Raw genomic sequence first — 20,549 nt, forward strand, 5'->3', positions numbered from 1 at the left:
TATTTTGATAAAGTATTCTTACGCAAGTATTACTTACCAATATCTACATATAATTAGGTACTTATTTAGCCTCAAATTTCTGGCTAAGTTGTGTTGATTCAAACTAAATCCGTTCATCAATTTGATGAATTTTTGATTTTTTAAAAAAATCCATTTTAGATATGATTACTTACAAATAAAAACGATTCATTTAATATAGGATGACTCGTCTTCGAAGATTGAGTTTGAGCTGTGAGCGATGAAAATATGTTTGAAATTTTTAGAAAATGAATTATACAGCGATGTTTTACGTAATCATTTCGTTGTTGGTAATTTTCAATTTCTGAGTGCACTATTTTCGACTGGAGAGGCTGAGGGAGCGTACCAATTTTTTGGTCATTATTGCAATCAATTTGAAGTCCCCTCCCTTCATGATGATTTTTTGGCTGTTTTTCTCGAAATTTTGAAATTGGCAATAATAACCGAAAAAATTGGCACCACGCACTGGGTTCCCAAATATATCTCCAGTTTCAAAAATGATTATTATTTCATGTTTTGGTGGATTAAGCAGGAAATCTCCATTGCAGGATTCGTTGATGAGGTAAAAATGAAAATAAAATGACATAGAAATACATTTATGCAGTATTCTGTAAATTTATTTATGTTATAATAATAATATACGATCGAAATCTTAAAATATTAAAAAACTAGAATCAACATTTTTGTACATGTTCAGGAAAACCTGTACCTACTACCTTAGGTTCCGAAATAACGAACGATTCGATGAAATTGAGTTTCTCAATTTTTATCCATTTAAAATATCATAAAATCGAAATATCATAGAGAAAATCGAATAGGTAGTTAGATACAGAGTATCTGTCAGGAATTTCATGCTATAAATTTTCATTTCCTTTATTTTTTAACCAATTACTCTACCAGCGAGTTCCTACGAATATGATCAAATTTTTGTAACAATTTCAAATTGCTGTGTAGACTCCGAAGTAGGTATACCTTCTAAAAGCCATCGTGTTTTAGTCAGAGTTGTGGAAACATCAGATGGTACCTGGACAACTAGTATTCTGTATAAAGTAAGGATTCCTCATTTTGGGTGGGGGAAGAGATTTGCAAGTTGATGAAAAATTCTTTTTGAACTGATGTAAGTCATACAAAGAAATAATTTTGTAAAAATTAATTTTAAATGATCGAAGGAGTGTTTTTTAGGATTCAATTCAAGTTCGTTCGAGCCTTTTCACAGCAATTTGAAATGTCTGGAGAAGATTGTAAACTCGCTGGAGGCTCTATAATGGAATAAAACTGGTCGATAGATATGTGTCAGTTGAAAAGATTATACCTTGAGGACTTCGTAAGGAACATCGCCCTTTGGCACCGCTCGATAGTGAGCTTTTTCGACATCTGATCGTTTCTCTGTTTCTTTGTTGGGCATGCAATATTTGAGTATGAGATATTTAGTTATATAATGACCACAGGCCCATCCTAACCAGGCAGCAGCACCGTATACTACGATTGTTGCGATTACTGTCAAAGTTATCTTAATGTAATAATAATAATCAAAGCCGGGGTTATCTTTCGAAGTAGTCGATGTAGGCAATTTGAATGTTGGTTTGTATTCGAAAATTGGATTACGATGATCTTCTCCGAATCCTTCCGCAGCGCTCATTGCAGTAGATGATAATCGATTGACTACTCTGTCTGCCGCATTAATCGTTACCTGAAAAGACAATAATGAAGATTACAATATCGTACTCTAATGTAAACATAAACACGTTGCTTCGCAGCTTGAGCTGTTTTTTTTTTACACGGTGGGGTCGAATGTGAATTCATTACTGTACTCGTGGAAAAGGCAACTTTCAATACGAAATTAGACACTCACTTGTATGTAAAAATATCCGTTTGGCGGTAAAAATGATCCGGTGTATAAATTCGTTTCTGGAATCGGCTGCAGAAGGATCTTTTCTCCGTAAGAACTTCCATTCACGAACAGTATCTCGAAATGATCAAATTCATATTCGACGTTTTCGTCAACGAAGGATACGTAAAGTTGGGTTTGTGTTCCTGATTAATTTGCAGTAAAATGAAATTTTTTTCTAGGTGTCTTTCATTAAAATGATATGTACCTATCTGATTTTTTCTTACCGTGTATTGGTCGTGTATAGGTCTCGTTTAAATAACGAACCTCTTCCGTAGAAAACCCATAATCGTAGTCGAAATATTTTCTGGTAAAGCCTTCGGCAACCACGTCAGATAACTCCATGGTATTCATTCTTTTGTAGTAAGAGTCGTCACAATTCTGAAAAATAACGAACGTTGCCAATGTAGTAATATTCTATGGTTACTATTTTCAGTTGGACTTGAGTGATGAGAAAGTGTGAACCTGGATAGTATGTGTCAAAGGGGTCACTGCCATTTGCCATTTAATTTGGCTGGTTCTAGGCATATCTGCATTCGTTTCGTACAAGTCTAAATTCAAAGCTTCGATCCTATCTCTATCTGCTAATGAATCCACGTCTGCGCAGTATGTTTGGTTATCTTTGCGTACGACTGCTGGAAGGGTTACTTCTAAAGGAAGAGATGTTAACCTCAGATACATGGAATCTGTGAACCTGGACTGTCGGAAAATCTCTAGTTACATTTAGGTATAGTTTTCAGATTCAGGGGTTAGAAAAAATTTAGACAAAGCTGAATGGAAACAAAATACAAAAATACATCATCAGTTAAAATTTCAGTAGCTAAAGTGCATTGATTTTGACTTTGGATTTTTAAAAACCAAATATGGGCCAATATTTTAACAAGTTGATCTGGAAGGCTGTTTGGTGTGCATTCAGTTTTGGACTCCTCAAATTGAATGGAAACGGTTTCGAGCCATTTTTGAGCATTTTAGGAGCCTCCAGGGTTATTCCACATCAATTTGACCAAGAAGTAGTAGGGGGGCTCGGCAATTTTTTTGAAATTTTTCCCGTGGAAAGACCATACGAAGCAATGACCAATAACGCAAATCGCAGCCCTCTAGCCCATTTTTAAAGGTAGCCAGGGGGTGTCAAAGTTTTCAGTGAAGCTAAAATATCATCCATTTCAGCAGTGGATTACTCGATATTCGCGATACCTACCAAAATGGAACTTTTTCCTATAGTTAGGGGTTTTGATAAGCTTTTTGGTGATATCATAAAAATCAGTGTTGTCCATTTTTTTTCGTACAGAAAATTGGCTCAAAAAGTTTCGAAACGTAGTTTTCATATCGTTTCGACTACCAAAAATTCTGAAAAAAATATATTATGGACAACTTTTCATGCTGAACAACATATTAAAAAATTGGTATGCCATTATGTCGCAAAGTCGATTTAAAAAAATTGAAAGTTTGCGATAAAATGCGATTTCTTGATTTAAAACATGAAAACAAGTTTTGGTTGGTGAAGTTGACCCATTTGACCCCTATTTTTACGTATCTGTTGAAAAAGTTGAGAAAACCCTTTCAGTCGATAAAATGAACTCATCACAAAAAAATTAGAATTCGAAAAGATTCAAAAAATAAACGAATTTTAATTTTTTGGTTGTGAGTGTAATTTTTATCAACTTTTTCATGAAATACGTCAGAAAGAGGCCAAAATAAGACAAGTGAATTTTAAACTTTTTTTGATGTTTGAAATTGAAAATTGAATTTTTTCGAATTTTGATTTTTTGTGAGGGGTTCATTTCATTGTGTGAAAGGGTCAAACTTTGACACCCCCTGGCTGCCTTTAAAAATGGGCTAGAGGGCTGCGATTTGCGCCATTGGTCATCCCTTCGTAAGGTCTTTCCTCAAGAAAATTTCAAAAAAATCGTCGAACCCCCCTTCCACTTAGAGGTCGAATTGACGTGGAATGACCCTTCAGCATATTTTTGAATGTTGGACATTCTGCAAAATTGTACCTATTAAGGATGGAATATAGTCTGATTTCAACATTCCGAATCAACTTGAAATGGTTTTATAGGCCGCTTTGGATCACTACTGACCATCAACTATTCAAAACAAGTGGTATTTTCTACAAGGATAATTGAAGGACAAAGATCAAAGGACGAAATATCAATGAGGTCATCGTCAAATAGTCTGATATTCTCAAATTATTGAATTAAAAAATTTCTGTGGTAAGGAAGAGGGGTTTCCGTGAATCACTTTCAAACTTTGTCATGAGAGATAAAGAATGGTAAAATTTGCATTTCTCGCCCTCCCCTCACCCCCTTTCATTGACCTGAACCCTCGCTGGAACATTTTCAAGCGGATGAAAATCAACTCAAAATTGAGTGAAAATGAGTGTAAAATCCTCTCTCGTAGGAAAATTTTGAATCGTGGATATTTTTTTTTTTGCTTAAAAAAATTTCCAAGTTTTTTAAAGTCCAACATGATATGTACATATTAGAAAAGTCAACACGATTTTTTAACAATATTGTTTCAAGTTTTCAAAAGTCAACCACTCTAAAATTCAGCCATATTTTCTTCGAGTTTATATAGAAGCCCAATATTTCAAAAAATCAACTGTATTTTTTTCATGTTTTTAAATTATGCCTTTAAAAAATCCAATCCCCACGTAATGTTTCACCGGCATCCCTTCTCAGAACGAACTATTGATTGGGGGGGGGGAGCGTTTTTTTTCTAATTTTGAAAAACTAAATCTGTGCAAAGATGAGAATGTGAAAACGTGGACATTTTTAATCGTTTGAGAAGAGCTAAAATTCACTTTTTTTATTAAGCGTAGAAGAGATGGAAAGTAAAAACCGTTAATTTAAATTTTTTTCATTTTTTAAAACTGGAGTGGAGCTACTGAGCTAGTGGCTTAATTTCAAGCTAGTTGAAGGAGTGCTAAAATATTCAACGAGAGCAGAAAAAAAAACATTCAGCCGAACAGAAATTTTTTCTATTCATTTTCACTTTTCAGTTGAACTGTTCTTACCTCATCGAATAGAAACGATTCTGGACCCATTATGTATCCGTTGCTCACGGACGTAATCGTTGCATACTTTTTGAGGGAGTCGGTTCCATTATCTTGGGAAGACAACTGTGTTCCAATGAGAAAGTTGACCTATAAGAAAAAAAATTACCCAAATTAGTGTTCAAACCGAAACCAAATTGCAAAATGCATAACGTATGAAAATCACCTCTGTTCTTTTGATTTGTATTTTTTCCAAAATATCGTCCAGTGGGGTATTATCGCTAGGCGTGGTCACATTTGTAATGACATAGATTACAGAATACGATGGAGAACGTTCTAATTGTGTCAGAAGAGTTCTCAACGTTGATTCGGAAGTTGTGGGAATCGAGTTACGCGTGTTGATTTCTAGAAAATTACCCAGTCCAAGTCATTAGCATATGAATAGAATTTTAGGTCATTCGTTGGATACCAACAAAGAAATATTTTGAACGGAATTTGCTTGGTTTTGAACGAAACCCAACTAGATTAAAAGAGCATGTCTTATGACCCCTGTAGGCCAAATCTCAGATGCTAAAGTTTATTTTGGGATTTTTGGTGAATTTTCGAAAATTTTAAAAATATAGGATTTATATGTATAGGTACCTATTTTAAAGTACATATTTATGAAATGAAAATTTTTTCGTGCCAAGTAAACCTTTAAACCTATATGAATAATTTCAAATTCCACTCCTATTTGTTCAAAATATTTTTAAAATCATATTGAAAACAGCTTTTTCAAATTTTCAAAAAATGCTCAAGAAATGAACTTTGGCACCTGGAATTTAAGCTACAGGATTTTAGGATGTGAAATTTCGATCCAGCTCGGTTTCGTTCAAATCGGAACCTGTGAGAACAAAAAGTTTCTTTATAATACTCGAACATTTTCTCCATTTCATAAATCAATTTAAAACGCTGAATTATAATTTTGAACCTTTGATACCAACCATTTTTAAAAATTAATGTTTATTCCGGCCAGCGATGCATAGTAACGTTCAATTGATTTCAGAATATAATTTTGTGGATCATGAAAGTAACATTAAACATAGATCAATGATGATGAAATAATTTCAAAATGTTGACGATATGATAACATTTCAATTTATCGAAAAAAAACAATTATTACTATAGAGAAGTTTTTTAACAATATTTTGAAAATTTAGTATAGTGTTTAGTCTTATTTGTCTTTGCTGAAAACAATCCTTGTAAAAATATGGCGTAGTTCAGTTTGAAGATTTGAGAATATGGAGTTTGAAAATGTGGTCAATTAGTAGGTAATTACATATATTTCAAAATTTTTACTCACGAGGTAGAAACCACATTCTCTTGATCGAGAAATCAAAGCCGTTTTGATCACATCTGGAAAACAGATTTTGTGTTCTTGTTTTTAGCCAAGCCAGGTCGTATTCGGTCGGATTCACTTTATCTAATATAAAAAGAACATTTTTGCTCGAGGGATGCGCCGTATAGGTAAATGCTAGAAATCGAAAAAAAAAACAAAATTGAAAAATTTTTACCATGCGTAGTTTAAAGAGGATTCGGAAAATAATTTTTCACAGTACTTACCATTGCAATAAAGTAGAATGAAAACACCGAAAATGAAAATTAAACGCATTTTTGAATTTGTTAACCTATATGTTCGTCTCGGATGAATGTGGTTTTATTTCTGAGACGAAAATATTCTACATAGAATTTAAATACGCCATCCCTTATCAGGAACTCACAAATATGAGAAAATTACCTAATGCGGACCGTTCAATCTTGATTACATGATAAGATATGCTGATAAGGTATTTTTATGCAAGTAATTACTTACCAATAGCTATAATTAGGTACTTATTTAGGCCTAAATTTCTTGATACTCTCCTACTCGGCGTAGTTGTGTTGCTTTAAACTTAATCCGACTTATCAATTTAATTAATTTTTGAGCTTCTTTTTAAATCTATTTTAGAGACGATTAAAAACGATTCTTCCGATATAGGATGACTCACCATTTGAAAATTGGGTGAGCTGTGAGCGATGAAATGTTTGAAATTTTTGGAAAATGACTTATACAGCCATGTTTTACGTAAGAATATGGTATTATTCAACTGGAGAGGCTGAGGAAGCATGCCAAATTTTTTGGTTATTATTGCAAATTTGAACACCCCCCCCCCCTCCGACCATGATGATTTTTTGGTTGTTTTTTCTCAACATTTTGAAATTGGCGATAATAACCAAAAAATTGGCACCACTACAAATCTACCAAAAACAAGCAATTTGCAAATTTTCAACCGCTCAATAAAACCGTAAAAGTGGTCTTGGATTTTGATGGCAATGGGCTAGGTTGACACAGAATTCCAGGTATTATTTTTTGGGACTGGGAAATTTTTTCCAAAACAGGTTGTGTAGAGACTAGAGCGAAAACCCCTGAGTCGTTTTTCAGCCAGAAATAACCAAAAAGTATCACTTTTTTGCTAACGATTTCCTAAAAGTCCTGCCTTCTGCTAAAATTGTCAAAATATTTCTGTTTGCCAAAAATTGTCAAAAATTTTCACTTGTGGGCAAAATTGCTCAACATTGTCTTCTTTTACAAAAAACAAAAAATTCTAGAAATCTCACTTTTTTCCAAAGTAGGTCCAAAAGTCTCACTTGTAAAATTTGTCAACGTTTTTCGCTTTTTGCCAAAAATTGTTTTTTTTGCCATAAATCGCCTTTTTTTTTTACCAAAAAGCTTCAAAATCAAAATACATAGCTCAACTAATTAAAAACTAAAACAATTCAATTTGTGATGTTCTTGTTTTCTTCTTCATTAAAATGTTTTTTTCACGTTTGGCCACTTTTTTGGTTACATTTTGGTTGTTTTTTCGAGACTTTTTGGTTACTCAATTTACTTCTTTTTTTTTGGGGGGGGGGGGGATTGAGTAAGTAGATGTCTACGAATTTAACTTCTGAAATAAACGTCGAAGGAATTTTCAATTTCCAAAGTGAGTGATGACTTGAAATCGAATTCAATTTTTTTCTATCAATTTTTTAAAATTCAAAAAGGGCTTTTAGCTAATGTTTTTTACTCATGGTGTTGAATTATTTTTGAAAAAAATTTCCAATTTGTATTCGTTTGTTTTGTTGGAAATAAAGGATTTGAGCTTTTTCAAAACTTTCATTTTCCAAAATGATTCATCTTTGAAAGCTCAACTTTAATGAATCGGTTCAACTTTTGGGATTGGTGAACTATGCAATAAGAATCTGAATCAGAAATTTTCAACTCGACTGTATTTTGAGAAATTTTATAGGCTCGCGTCTTCAGCAAAAAAATTTGCGAGGTTTTCAATTTTTGGAATTTGTCATCGTTTGATGTGTTTGTTTGTGTTATGCTCACCTGAAAAATGATAATTATTTTTTCAAATCGATGATCCAACCTTCGTTAGCATAAAAAGAATACCAAAAGGTATCAATTTATTCAAATTTTTTATTCAGAAGTTATACAAATACTCAACTGTATGCACAGTTTTATACAAGGTGGTAATCGAATGGCGATACCTACATACATAGATCATTGTAATTAATCTGATAGTCTAGAGAATAATGAATTTAATCGATTGTAAAGAGGAGTCAAGTACAAATACAAGGACACCCCCACAACCAACGTGGCTAATACTGCAACCGCAATAAATAGGTAAACGATAGAAAGACCTGAATCCTCGGCTTTTGATAACGAAGGCTTTGAATTACATCCACATCCACAGCTCGATTGTTTGGGTTTCTGATTAAAATACGCATTCGAGTACTCCGGTCTGTATTCAAAAGTTGGATTTTTATGGTTTGCACCAAACCCATCTGCAGCACTGATTGCATTCGAAATTCGCGCCAGTACTTTTGCTCCGTTATCGATTCTTATTACCTGAAAAAAAAATGAAGAATTATAAAATCCATAGTACAGTTCTTCCTGTAGGTATAGGGCTACGGCTACGACGGTATGTAAGTTTACAAGCATCATAAAAATCAATTTGCTCACTCACTTGAATATAAAAATAGCCTTTGTCTGGCGGTTGGAATGATCCTACAAATAAATCGGATTTATTCATCGGCCGTAAAGGAATGTTTTGTGCAATAGAAGTGCCATTCACGAAGATTATATTGAAATGATGAAATTCATTTTTATTGTAGCTCGACGATACGTATATTTTATTCGAAGTTCCTATAATGAATTAGTAGTACATGTTAATGGGATTTCTTATGAGTAGGTTTAGGCCTAACTAATATCGTATCATGATTTTCATTTACCGTTCATTGGTCTTCTGAATGTCTCGTTTAAGGAACGAACGTCTTGTAGGGAAAAACCGTAATCAAAGTCGTTTTCGCCTTTATACGTACATCGAATTGATTGAGCTTCTAGTGGATTTAATTTTTTATAAACACGAGTGCATACCTGAAATCGCGAATGTTGCAAATAAAATCCTTGTAGATTGAATTTCAATGATATGTAATTGAATGAAAAATAGTCACCTCGGAAGTTCGTGTCGCTGCCTCGATTTGACGATGGTCTCCTGCATTCATTTCGCACCCCCATGGATCCAAACTACCGAAAATTAGCTCTTCCACTGCTGCATTAATGAAAAATGAATCCATATTGACGCAGAATGTATAATTATCGATGCTTTCAATTTCTATTTGGCATACTTTTTGTGGTGCAGTATTTAACCTCTTGTAATACGATGCTGAAAACTATCGAAAAATGTTATTACATATACTACATATAATCACAGGCTGTCCAGTGTCCTTATGGGTCTTTAGGGAAGTGACGAAAGTCAGGCTATTTTGCAATAATATTGTGAATGAACCATGTGAAACATTTCAAACCCCTGCACCTCCCTTCTCTCCTTTCTAACTCTGGATTTGGGTTTGTCGTTTGTATATTCTTTTTCTTAAAACGAGATACAAAGGAAAGAAAAAGTACTCGTACATACAAATGTTAGATTTATGCTTGAAAGCACGAAAAAAATGAGGTGAATTTTCTCATTCTGGATTTCTAAAGCTATCTTTATACTAGTTCACGTCGGTCTCGTACATTTGATACTGGTTTCAATAGAGTGTAAATTTATCTTACCGTATGATATTTGAATAATTTTTGGCCCATTTGTGCGTATCCGTCGCTTACAGAGCTAATTAACCCGTACTCTTGGAGCGAATCGTTTCGCAAGCAGAAATCCGTTTCGATGAGAAAGTTGACCTGGGAGAAAAAGATAATCAAACGTTTTATAAAAATAAAACAGTATCACTATACATAGGTTGGTATAAGTACTCGCATCATGTGTGCGAAATAGAAAATCACCTGTGTTCTTTTAATCTGTGTTTCTTCCAAGATACTGTCGAGTAGGGTGTCATTGCAGCTGGGTTTGGTCACATTAGTAATCACGTCCCTTGCAGAAATTCCTTGTCAGTTTTTGTTAGTAAAAAAACTGACAGTTTTTTCGTCACCTTCTAAGGATGTAAAAAACTGTTAGTAAAATCACTAACAATAACTGTTGGTGATTTGACTAAAAATTACCTACATTGTGAAATGTGAATGTAAAAAATTGAAATATGTGGCTTGATGATTGAATTTAGTGCTTCCCTGTAAGCTGCAGTGCTAGAATTGAAGAATTCTTTCCAAAAAAATTTTGAAAAACCTAAAAAAATTTTCCACTTGGGGTAGGGATCGAACCTGAGACCTCCTGCACATCACTGCATTATCCACCTAACTTACCTACTGGACCACTGTAGCTGATGAAAGAACTGGTGTTGAATGCTTTTATATGCACCTCTCAACACTCTGGACTTTAAAAATTTTCAAGTGATCGAATAATTTCAACTTTTTCTTTTCATTTACCAACATTGTATCAAAAGCTGAATTTTGGTATACTGGCTTATTTTTGAACCCTGAACGCGAATCCTTGGTGTACCTCAGTTGTCCCTAGCTTGCTGCCCCCATTGTGGATTTTTACCCCCGGAAATAAGGTTTTTCTCCCATATTTCCTCAAATTGCGGTCCTACTCCAAAAATGGAGTCTATAAAAATTGTTTTACGTCAAATTTCCCATCAGATGGCCTATGAACCAACATCGTCCCCCCGAGGGGGTGGACCTACAGTTAATTGAATATAGGGAGTTTTTGAATATGAGTCACGATATGTATGAAGGGTGGAAAGAGGTACTCCCCACTGGAATAATTTGAGGTTATAATCCATTCTCCTACACTTGTGTGAGGTCAAAATTGTTGTAAAAAAAACAGATTTCGTACCTATCAATTATCATGGACTCACATTCAAAAACCCCTTATATGTATTAGATTGACCGCAGGTCCACCTCCCTCGGGGGGACGAAGTTGTTTTATAGATCATTTGATGGGAAATTTGATATACAACAACTTTCATAGACCCCATTTTTGGGGTAGGACTGCAATTTGAAGGGCTAGGGGGAAAACCTAATGGGGGGCTAAAATCCACAATTGGGGGAAAGGTCACCAGGAACTGGTGGGGCACTATAAAGGAATAAGGATTCGTGTTTAGGGTGTAAAAATGGACTAGTATACCAAAATTCAACTTCCCCCTGAGCGTTTTTTATTATTTGATGCAGTTTGACTCTAGGTCCACCTCCCCTGGGGGGGACGAAGTTGATTCATAGGTCATCTGACGAGAAATTTGACGTACAACAACTTCTATAGACCTCATTTTTAGGCTAGGACCGCAATTTGAGAAGATACGGGAGAAAAACCTCATTTAGGGGGCTAAAATCCACAATTGGTGGGAAAGCAAACTAGGGACAGACATCAGAGACACCAAGGATTCGTGTTCAGGTTATAAAAATTGGCCTGTATACCAAAATTCAGCCTGTATGCAAGCGTTTCCCAATCAATGCCAATTTTCTTATGCTAACATTTAGACACTGTCATGACACTAACGGTAACTGTAAGTAACTATCAAGTAGCCGACATGTCTCTGGCAATAACTGTTGGTAACATTTGGAAATCATCAAGAAACTAACTGTTACTGAGTATAACTGTCAGCAATCGATGAAAAACTGTTAATTACTTACAGTTTATAACAAAAACTGTTAATTACTAACAGTTCTTAACAGTAACTGTTATAAAATTGTAAATTACTGTCGGTCATTGTCACAGAATTTCTGCAAGGGGTAGATCATAGAATACGAAGGAGACTCCTTTATTTGTGTAAGAAGATTTTCCAATGTTGACTCGCCCTTTCTCGAAGTTGTAGAATTCGATATTTTATCGACGTCTGAAAAAAATGAATCGTTTGAATATGAATAGAAATTGAATGTGATCGTTTACTATACAATTGGAATTGTCAAAAAAAGAAACGAAATGCCATGTTTGAATTTTCCCTTAGTGGGTCATGATAAAATTGAAGATGGGAAGTTGGAAAAATGTTCAGGCGATGAAATTTTATAGATTTGTACATATAACAATTTGGCCTTTCGTCTCTAATTTGAATTTTGAAATCAACGTGATCGTTTTGAGGAAATTGAAGGAATCCTATCTTTCATTTTCTTAAGATCATTTTTCCCCAAAAAATATTACGACTCAATTTTTCACTTCCACTTCTCAGATGAAAAATTTTGAAACCCTTTTCGCTGAATTTGGGGCGTTGAAAGACTATGTAATTTTTTCATAAAATTTGTATCAGTCAGAATACTTTAAGTAGATACTACCTAGTACCTACATAACGCTAGTTCATTTTTGAATATTTTATACTTACCAAATCTATAGGGGAACTTTATGCTGAACTCCGAATCCAAATCATTATGCACATATGAAAGATACGTTACTTTGTTTGTTAAAAAATCTACATCGTTCGCGGTGGTATCCACTTTATCGTACAAAAAAATAACAGTCGTCTTCGAAGCGCATTCTGCAAATACCAAAAATGATAAATGTTTCAAATGTGAGTTATACACGATTATCTACGAAAATAATTTTCCAGTGTACTCTTACCATTGCAGTAAAGTACAATGAAAACACCAAAAATGAAAATCAAACGCATTTTCAATTTCTACAACAACAACTATACCGTTCGGCATTGACTGATCAAATAATGTTTCGAAAGTGGTTTTACTCGTATTTCTGAAAAAAAATAATCTTGATGATTTTGTGTTATCAAAAATTAACGGATAAGGACATTCGAACTTCATTCAGTAACAACTTGATCAGTTTTTAATTTCCTGGAAGTTATCAACGTTAGACAAATGTTGATACTATGGTTTGATATCTTTCATTCAATCCGTTGGAAGAGTCTGTTCAAAAAAATGTTGGAAAAGATAATAAATTTTGAAACGTGACTATACCAGTTTTTTTTAGGTATGCTATACTTTCGCTGAAAATTGAAGCATTTGTAAATGAAAAAAAAAGACAACAAAACATGATCCCTTTTGGACAATTTTAGCTCTTTCATAAATTTTTCTCATCTGTAAATAATCTTAAGTTATTTTAAAAGTAATGTGAAAGCGAAGGAAAATTACGAAAAATAGGTACATTTATTCAGTATAAAAACAGTTACTTATAAACTTGGAAAAAATTTAATGGTGGGGATAAAAGTTTTTTTTTATATATAGGTATGGGTGTCTATAATTACAAGATTATTTCCTTCAAACATCTTTTAATATATAAGGATTACACCCGTAAAGGGGAGGGTTAGATTTGGTTTGTGAGGTTGGTGTTTTTTATTAGGGAGATGAATTTTTGTATTTCAGAGGGTTCGTCGGGGATAGTAGGTGGGTTTTCTTTCATCTGTAGCGTAAGTTTGTTTTGTTTCAGTTGAGGACAGTTGAAAAGTACATAATATAATTTTAATGGATTATTTGTAAATTTGCAATGATTTCGTCGAAATTTTTGAAAAGAATTTTAAAATTTCAAATTCTTACGTAGGTAACCAAAAGTTTACCTCATTTTTCAGAACAATCTTGCAACAATTTACACTTCGAAAAAATTAATTGTAGAACTTGAAAAAAAATCAATGGCGGGAAGTCGGGTTTTAATCAATAAGTGCTGCCAATCGTGTGCTGAAAAATGGTTAATTTCGAATACCTACTAACAATTAAGTTACGTACATAAATTGTATGTAGTTGAAATTTGAAAAATTCAACGTAAGTAATCCGATTTATCAATTTAATTAATTTTTGAGCTTCTTTTTAAATCTATTTTAGAGATGATTAAAAACGATTCTTCCGATATAGGATGACTCACCATTTGAAAATTGGGTGAGCTGTGAGCGATGAAATGTTTTAAATTTTTGGAAAATGACTTATACAGCGATGTTTGACGTACGAATATCGTTGTTGGTAATTTTCAATCTCTGAGTGGACTGGAGTGGGAGCATGTCAGTTTTTTGGTCATTGAATTATTATTGCCGATTTGTCCCTCCCTATGATGATTTTTTGGCAGTTTTTTAAAATTGGCAATAATAATGAAAAAATGGGCTCCCCTGGTTCCAAAATATTTCCCCAGTTTCAAAAATGATATTTTTTCATGTTTTGGTGGATTAAGCAGGAAAACTCCATTGTAGGATTTGTTGATGAGGTAAAAGTGAAAATAAAATGGCATAGAAATACATTTTTGCAGTATTCTGCAAATTTATTTATGTTATAATTAATCATAATAATATGTATAAACGATAGAATTATTCTTAGAATATTTAAAAACTAGATTCAACATATTTTTTGTACTTGTTCAGGAAGACCTGTACTTACCTAGGTTCCAGAATAACGAACGGTTCGATAAAATTGAGTTTCTTAATTTTTATTCACTTGTAGTGTCATAAAATCGAAATCTTATGGAGATAATTGAATAGTTAGTTAGTCTAAATTATTGTTTCCTGTATTTTTGAGCTAATTACTCTATACCAACGAGTTTCCATAGTCATAAGTTTTGTAATAATTTCAAATTGCTGTGTAGACTAATAGACTCCGAAGTGGGTACCTCCTAAAAGCAATCGTGTTCTAGTCAGAATTGTGGAAACATTAGATAGGTAATACCTCGACAATTAGTATTCTGTGTAAAACTGTAAAATAAGGATTCCTCATTTTGGGTGGGGGGAGGGAGAGATTTGCGAGTTGATCAAAAATTCTTTTTTGAACTGATAGGAGTCATATACATAATTTCGTAAAAATTCATTTAAAATGATCAAAAGAGTATTTTTTAGACTTCGAGTCAAGTTCGTTTGATCCTTTTCACAGCAATTTGAAATTTCTGGAGAACATTGGAAACTCGCTGGAGGCTCTATAATGGAATAAAACTGGTTGATATGTGTCGTTGAAAAGATTATACCTTGATGACTCCGTAAGGAACATCGCCCTTTGGCACCGCTCGATAGTGAGCTTTTTCGACATCTGATCGTTTCTCTGTTTCTTCGTTGGACATGCAATATTTGAGTATGAGTGGTTTAAGTACAACCTGACTAAAGGCCCATCCTAAGAAGGCAGCACCAATGTATAATGCGATTATTACGATTGTTTTTAAATTTATCTTAATGCAATAATCAGACAATAAGGTGTTATCTTTTGAAGGTGGTGGTTTAGACGTGGTAGCCAGTACTTTCTCGACTTTGAATATTGGTTTGTATTCGAAAATTGGATTACGATGATTTTCTCCGAATCCTTCCGCAGCGCTCATTGCAGTAGATGATAATCGATTGACTACTCTGTCTGCCGCATTAATCGTTACCTGAAAAGAAAATAATGAAGATTACAAAATCGTGCTTTAATGCTTCGCAGCTTGAGCTGTTTTTTTATACGTTGTCAGAATGCCAATTTATTGAAATTAGACACTCACTCGTATGTAAAAATATCCGTTTGGCGGTAAAAATGATCCGGTGTATAAATTCGTTTCTGGTTTCGGCTGCAGATAAATCTTTTCTCCGTAAGAACTTCCATTCACGAACAGTATCTCGAAATGTTCGAATTCATATTCGACGTTTTCGTCAACGAAGGATACATAAAGTTGGTTTGGTTTTCCTGATGAATTTGCAATAAAATGATTTTTTTCCAGGCAGTAGGCACCAATTTCAATAAAATGATATGTATTTGATTTTTTTTACCGCGTATTGGTCGTTTATATGTCTCGTTTATATAACGAATCTCTTCCGTAGAAAATCCATAATCGTAGTCGAAATATTTTCTGGTAAAGCCTTCGGCAACCACGTCAGAAAACTCCAATGTGTTGATTCTTTTGTAGAAAAGGTCGTCGCAATTCTGAAAAATAACGAACGTTGACAATGTATTCTATGGTTATTTTTAATTATAGACGTGAATGATGAGAAAGTGTGTGTGAACCTGGATAGTATGTGTCAAAGGCGTCACTGCCATTTCCCATTTGATTTGGCTCGTTCTAGGCATGTCTGCATTCGTCTCATACAAGCCTAATTGCAAATTTTCTTCAATCCTGTCTTTATCTGCTAACGAATCTATGTTTGCGCAATATGTTTTGTTATTTTTGCGTACGACTGCTGGGAAGGTTACTTCTAGAGGGACAGACGTTAACCTCAGATACACGGAATCTGTGAACCTGGACTGTGAGAAAATCTTGTTACATTTATAGTTTTCAAATTAAGGTTTCAGTAAAAATTTGGTCGAACGCAGCTGAATGGAACTAGAAAATCAAATCTTGGCCAAAATTTCAACAAGCTGGAATTTGGTGTTTACCCTATTTTCGACTCCCCAAATTGAATGGAAACGGCTTGGAGCCATTTTTGAGCAGTTCAGGAGCTTCCAGAAAATTTTAAATGTCGACATTTTTGCAAAATTGTGCCTCAGGATGGAATTTGCAAAGGTAAAATTTACTCTGTACCGTAATTTCAACATTCCAAAACAACTCTGGCTGCTTTCGATCAGTACTGACCTCAAAACAAGTGGTATTTTTAGACGAGAGTAATAATTGATGTAGGTCAAAGATCAAAGGACAAAATATTGATGAGATCATCGTCAAATCGTCTGATATTATCAAAATATTAAATTAAACATTTCTATGGTGATTCAATACTTATTCAATAATATTTTTAGGATTTTACGATATTCTCAGATAATTGAAATCAAAATTTCTAAAGGTGGACGAGGGAGGAAGAGGGGTTTCCGTGATTTCTCAAAAATCTCTGATTTGAATCACTCTCAAACTTTGTAATGAGAGGGGATAAACTGTAAAATTTGCATTTCCCGCCCTCCCTCCTCTTTCATTGACCTGAACCCTCAGTGGAATTTTTTCAAGCTGATGAAACTCATCGAAATGCTGAAAATCTTTTAAAAAATTCAGTGAAAAATCTTCTCTCCGAGGAAAGTTTTTTGTGGATATTTTTTTTGCTTAGGTTAACTACTCGATGCTTAAAATTCCAAATTTAAAAGTTGTCTGACAAAATATCAGAAAGCCATTTTTGTTGGTTCATTTTCATGTATTTCATTGATTTTTTCCTTCCAAGTTTGGCATAACTTCAGAAAGTACACAGTAAATTTTTCAAAGTTTTTTAAAGTCTGACATGATATTATAAAGTCAACACGATTTTTTTCTTCAGATTTTGAAACGTCTTATGTGGTACTTAACGTAATTTCAGGAAGTCAACACGATTTTTTTTTTTTCGTTTTTAGAAGTCAACCTCACACCGATTGATCGAATTTCTGTCTTTTTTAAAGTCTGGCATAATGCTTGGAAGTCAAAAATATTGTTTCGTTTTCAAAAGTCAACCTCTCTAACAACCGATTTTCTTCAAGTTTTTAAAAACCTGATTTACTTGTATTGTCAGAAAGTGAACTGTATTTTTTTTATGTTTTTAAATGTCAGCGCCACGCAAGTTTGGGAATGACCCCCCCCCCACATATCCATATCCATGTCAAATAGTCAATGAATCAAAACTTTTAGTTTTTTTTTGTGTAAATCTCTCTGGGTCCTTTTTTTAAAAAAAAATTCAATCCTCATGCACTGTTTCACCGACATCTTTTCTCAAAACGAACTATTGATTTTTTGTGGGGGGGGGCGATCAAAACTATCAAATAGTGCTTTTCTAATACTGAGGGACTGAATCCAAAGATGAGAATGTGAAAACGTGGTCATTTTAATCGTTTTAGTTGAGTTAAAATTCAGTTTTTTTATTAATGCGTCGGAGAGAGGGGGAAATGGAAAACTGTTAATTTGTTTTTTTTTAATTTTTTAAAGCTGGAGTGATGCTACTGAGCATGTGGCTATAATGAAAATAATGTTGTTTTTTGTATCATTACATTAATTTTTACCAATGATCTGGTTCAATTCCGATTGTAGATCAACTCGTTTTAAAGTAAGTAGGTACCTACACAGTTTCACAACAAAAAATAATCCTTTTTGTTTTGAACTCGAACAGGCATCAAGCATTAGGGAATATACAAGTCATAACTAGAAATGACCACGATGGTGGTTAAGCTTTATATTAATTAATCAGGCGTGTAAGTTTTAAGTGAAAAATTAATGCATAATCATCTTTTCGGAAAAGTGACCTTACTCAAGAACCACTCAAAGTGAATGTAGATCTGTAGGTCAGCAATAGACTAGAATAATTATGAAAATGAATTTCTATTCATTGTCAGTTGAACTGTTCTTACCTCATTGAATAGAAACGATTCTTGACCCATTATGTACCCGTTGCTGATAGACGTAATCAATGCATACTTTTTGAGGGAGTCGGTATTAAAATCTTTTTCTAAAGAACACTTCGATCCAATGAGAAAGTTGACCTAAGGAGAAAAAAATTACTCAAATTAGAATTCAAACGGAAACAAAATCACAAAATACATAAGTATGAAAATCACCTCTGTTCTTTTGATTTGTATTTCTTCCAAAATATCGTCTACTAGGGTCTTATTACTGGGCATGGTCACATTTGTGATGACATAGATTACCGAATACGGTGGAATACATTTCAATTGCTTCAGAAGATTAATTTCCAACGTTGATTGGCCTCTGATGATGAAACCGTTCTCGACAATTGTGGAATTCGAGACGATATTGTCGACGGTTAGATAATTACCTATACTAGTCCAAGTCATTGGAATATGAATAGAATTTGAAGTCATTCGTTGGATACCAACAAAGAAATATTTTGAACTTAATTTGCCCGATTTAGAACGAAACCAAGCTGGATCAAAAGAGCATGTCTTATGACCCTTGTAGGCCAAATTTCAGATGCTTAAGTTCATTTTTGATTTTTTGGCGGATTTTTGAAAATTTAAAAATAAGGGTGTATTTTAAAATTATTTACGAAATGAAAATCTTTCAAGAGAGTTTTTAAATCATATTGAAAACAGCATTTTGGAATTTTCAAAAAATTCTCAAAAAATGAACTTTGGCGCTTGGAATTTCAACTACAGGGTTTTAGGACGTGCAATTTCGATTCAGATCGGTTTCGTTCAAATTGGGAAGTGTGAGAACAATTCATTTCATAATTCAATTTAAAAGGATGAATTATGTTTTGACTTTTGAACCTTTGATACCATTTTTAAAAATTGATGTTTTTCCAGACCAGCGATGTATAGTAGCGATCAATTGATTTCAGAATAATATAATTTTATGAATCATGAATGTAACATTAAACTTACATCAATGATGATGAAAATAATTTCGAAATGTTGATGGGATGATAACATTCCAATCTATCGAGAAAAAAAATCAACTATAGAGAAGCTTTTTGAGAATTTTTGCATGAATTTGTTAGTTGAAAATTTATCAGTGTTTAAAAATTTCGTTAGGTATTTGTTTTTGCTGTATAGTGTATACAATCCTTGTAAGGCGTAGTTTAATTTGAAGACGTGACGGTACCGAGTTTAAACACGTGGTCAAGTAGTATTTTTATATTTCAAAATTGTTACTCACGAGATTCAAAGGAACCCCGCCATGATGCCTTGAACTGGAAATCAAAGCCATTTTGAGCACATCTGGAAAGCAGATTTTTTATTCTTGTATATAGCCAATCCTGGTCGTATTCGGTCGGATTCACTTTATCTAATATAAAAATAACAGTTTTTTTGCTCGAGGGACACGCTGAAAGTAGGTATAAATGTTAGAAATCGAAAAAAAAATTAAAGTTTTATGCCACGCGTACGCGTAGTTCGAAAAGTATTTGGAAAATAATTTTTCACAGTACTTAGCTTACCATTGCAATAAAGTAGAATGTAAACACCGAAAATGAAAATTAAACGCATCTTTGAATTTGTTATGTTAATCTCGGATAAATGTGGTTTTATTTCTGAGACGAAAATATCCTAGAATTTAAATATGCCTTCCCTTATCAGGAACTCACAAATATGATCAAATTACCTAATGTGGACCGTTCCATCTTGATTACACGATAAAATATTCTGATAAGGTATTTTTATGCAATCATTACTTACCAAAATCTATAATTAGGTACTTATTTAGGCCTAAAGTTCTTAATATTTTCCTACTCGGCGTAGTTGTGTTGCTTTAAACTTAATCCGTTCATCAATTTAATTAATTTTTGAGCTTCTTTTTAAATCTATTTTAGAGATGATTAAAAATGATTCTTCTGAAATAGGATGACTCACCACTCGAAAATTGAGTGAGCAGTGAGCGATGAAATGTTTTAAATTTTTGGAAAATGACTTTTACA

The 20,549-nt window shown here is 33.6% G+C and overlaps 4 protein-coding genes and 1 long non-coding RNA gene across 9 annotated transcripts in view; 1 reads left to right on the forward strand and 4 right to left on the reverse strand.

Annotated features, from left to right (window-relative positions):
- The window catches only part of Iml1 (GATOR complex protein Iml1), a 289,826-nt gene that overhangs the window by 124,434 nt on the left and 144,843 nt on the right, over nt 1-20,549 (forward strand). The gene's annotated exons all lie outside the window — the stretch shown is intronic.
- LOC135837616 (uncharacterized) lies at nt 610-6,660 on the reverse strand. The gene is made up of 8 exons (XM_065352957.1): nt 6,504-6,660; nt 6,244-6,414; nt 5,128-5,306; nt 4,923-5,051; nt 2,372-2,605; nt 2,134-2,287; nt 1,871-2,052; nt 610-1,708 (listed from the first exon to the last, which is right to left on the reverse strand). The coding sequence occupies exons 1-8, from the start codon at nt 6,550-6,552 to the stop codon at nt 1,325-1,327; spliced, it is 1,482 nt and encodes a 493-aa protein (XP_065209029.1). The 5' UTR covers nt 6,553-6,660; the 3' UTR covers nt 610-1,324.
- On the reverse strand, nt 8,368-11,548 carry LOC135837625 (uncharacterized). The gene is made up of 6 exons (XM_065352967.1): nt 10,249-11,548; nt 10,024-10,146; nt 9,423-9,641; nt 9,201-9,345; nt 8,936-9,114; nt 8,368-8,817 (listed from the first exon to the last, which is right to left on the reverse strand). The coding sequence occupies exons 2-6, from the start codon at nt 10,051-10,053 to the stop codon at nt 8,479-8,481; spliced, it is 912 nt and encodes a 303-aa protein (XP_065209039.1). The 5' UTR covers nt 10,054-10,146; nt 10,249-11,548; the 3' UTR covers nt 8,368-8,478.
- Nucleotides 12,056-13,242, reverse strand: LOC135837626 (uncharacterized). Its single transcript, XR_010557216.1, has 3 exons — nt 12,908-13,242; nt 12,672-12,824; nt 12,056-12,191 (listed from the first exon to the last, which is right to left on the reverse strand). It is a non-coding gene; the product is annotated as an uncharacterized LOC135837626 (long non-coding RNA).
- Nucleotides 15,010-20,233, reverse strand: LOC135837597 (uncharacterized). 2 transcript variants are annotated; one of them, XM_065352923.1, is made up of 8 exons: nt 20,073-20,233; nt 19,793-19,960; nt 18,733-18,950; nt 18,526-18,657; nt 16,240-16,476; nt 16,005-16,158; nt 15,740-15,921; nt 15,010-15,631 (listed from the first exon to the last, which is right to left on the reverse strand). In XM_065352923.1, exons 1-8 carry the CDS (start codon nt 20,119-20,121, stop codon nt 15,230-15,232), a joined length of 1,542 nt encoding a protein of 513 aa, XP_065208995.1. In that variant the 5' UTR covers nt 20,122-20,233; the 3' UTR covers nt 15,010-15,229. The 2 variants fall into 2 exon arrangements, with proteins under 2 accessions (XP_065208995.1, XP_065208996.1); XM_065352924.1 differs by lacking the exon at nt 20,073-20,233 and having other exon boundaries at nt 18,733-18,955; nt 19,793-19,910.

This window comes from Planococcus citri, chromosome 2, assembly GCF_950023065.1.
Source record: "Planococcus citri chromosome 2, ihPlaCitr1.1, whole genome shotgun sequence".
Taxonomy (NCBI): Eukaryota; Metazoa; Arthropoda; class Insecta; order Hemiptera; family Pseudococcidae; genus Planococcus; species Planococcus citri.

What these genes read in the sequence shown, in the direction of transcription:
- LOC135837616 (XM_065352957.1), bottom strand. Translation starts at nt 6,552, where the DNA reads ATGCGTTTAATTTTCATTTTCGGTGTTTTCATTCTACTTTATTGCAAT. An exon ending in GAGAATGTGGTTTCTACCTC is followed by an intron (nt 5,307 to 6,243) that starts GTGAGTAAAAAT and finishes GTAATTTTCTAG; the next exon opens with AAATCAACACGCGTAACTCG. An exon ending in ACGGATATTTTTACATACAA is followed by an intron (nt 1,709 to 1,870) that starts GTGAGTGTCTAA and finishes TTGTCTTTTCAG; the next exon opens with GTAACGATTAATGCGGCAGA.
- LOC135837625 (XM_065352967.1), bottom strand. Translation starts at nt 10,053, where the DNA reads ATGGGCCAAAAATTATTCAAATATCATACG. An exon ending in AATTATTCAAATATCATACG is followed by an intron (nt 9,642 to 10,023) that starts GTAAGATAAATT and finishes ATTTTTCGATAG; the next exon opens with TTTTCAGCATCGTATTACAA. An exon ending in CAGCGACACGAACTTCCGAG is followed by an intron (nt 9,346 to 9,422) that starts GTGACTATTTTT and finishes TCGCGATTTCAG; the next exon opens with GTATGCACTCGTGTTTATAA.
- LOC135837597 (XM_065352923.1), bottom strand. Translation starts at nt 20,121, where the DNA reads ATGCGTTTAATTTTCATTTTCGGTGTTTACATTCTACTTTATTGCAAT. An exon ending in GCGGGGTTCCTTTGAATCTC is followed by an intron (nt 18,951 to 19,792) that starts GTGAGTAACAAT and finishes GGACTAGTATAG; the next exon opens with GTAATTATCTAACCGTCGAC. An exon ending in ACGGATATTTTTACATACGA is followed by an intron (nt 15,632 to 15,739) that starts GTGAGTGTCTAA and finishes TTTTCTTTTCAG; the next exon opens with GTAACGATTAATGCGGCAGA.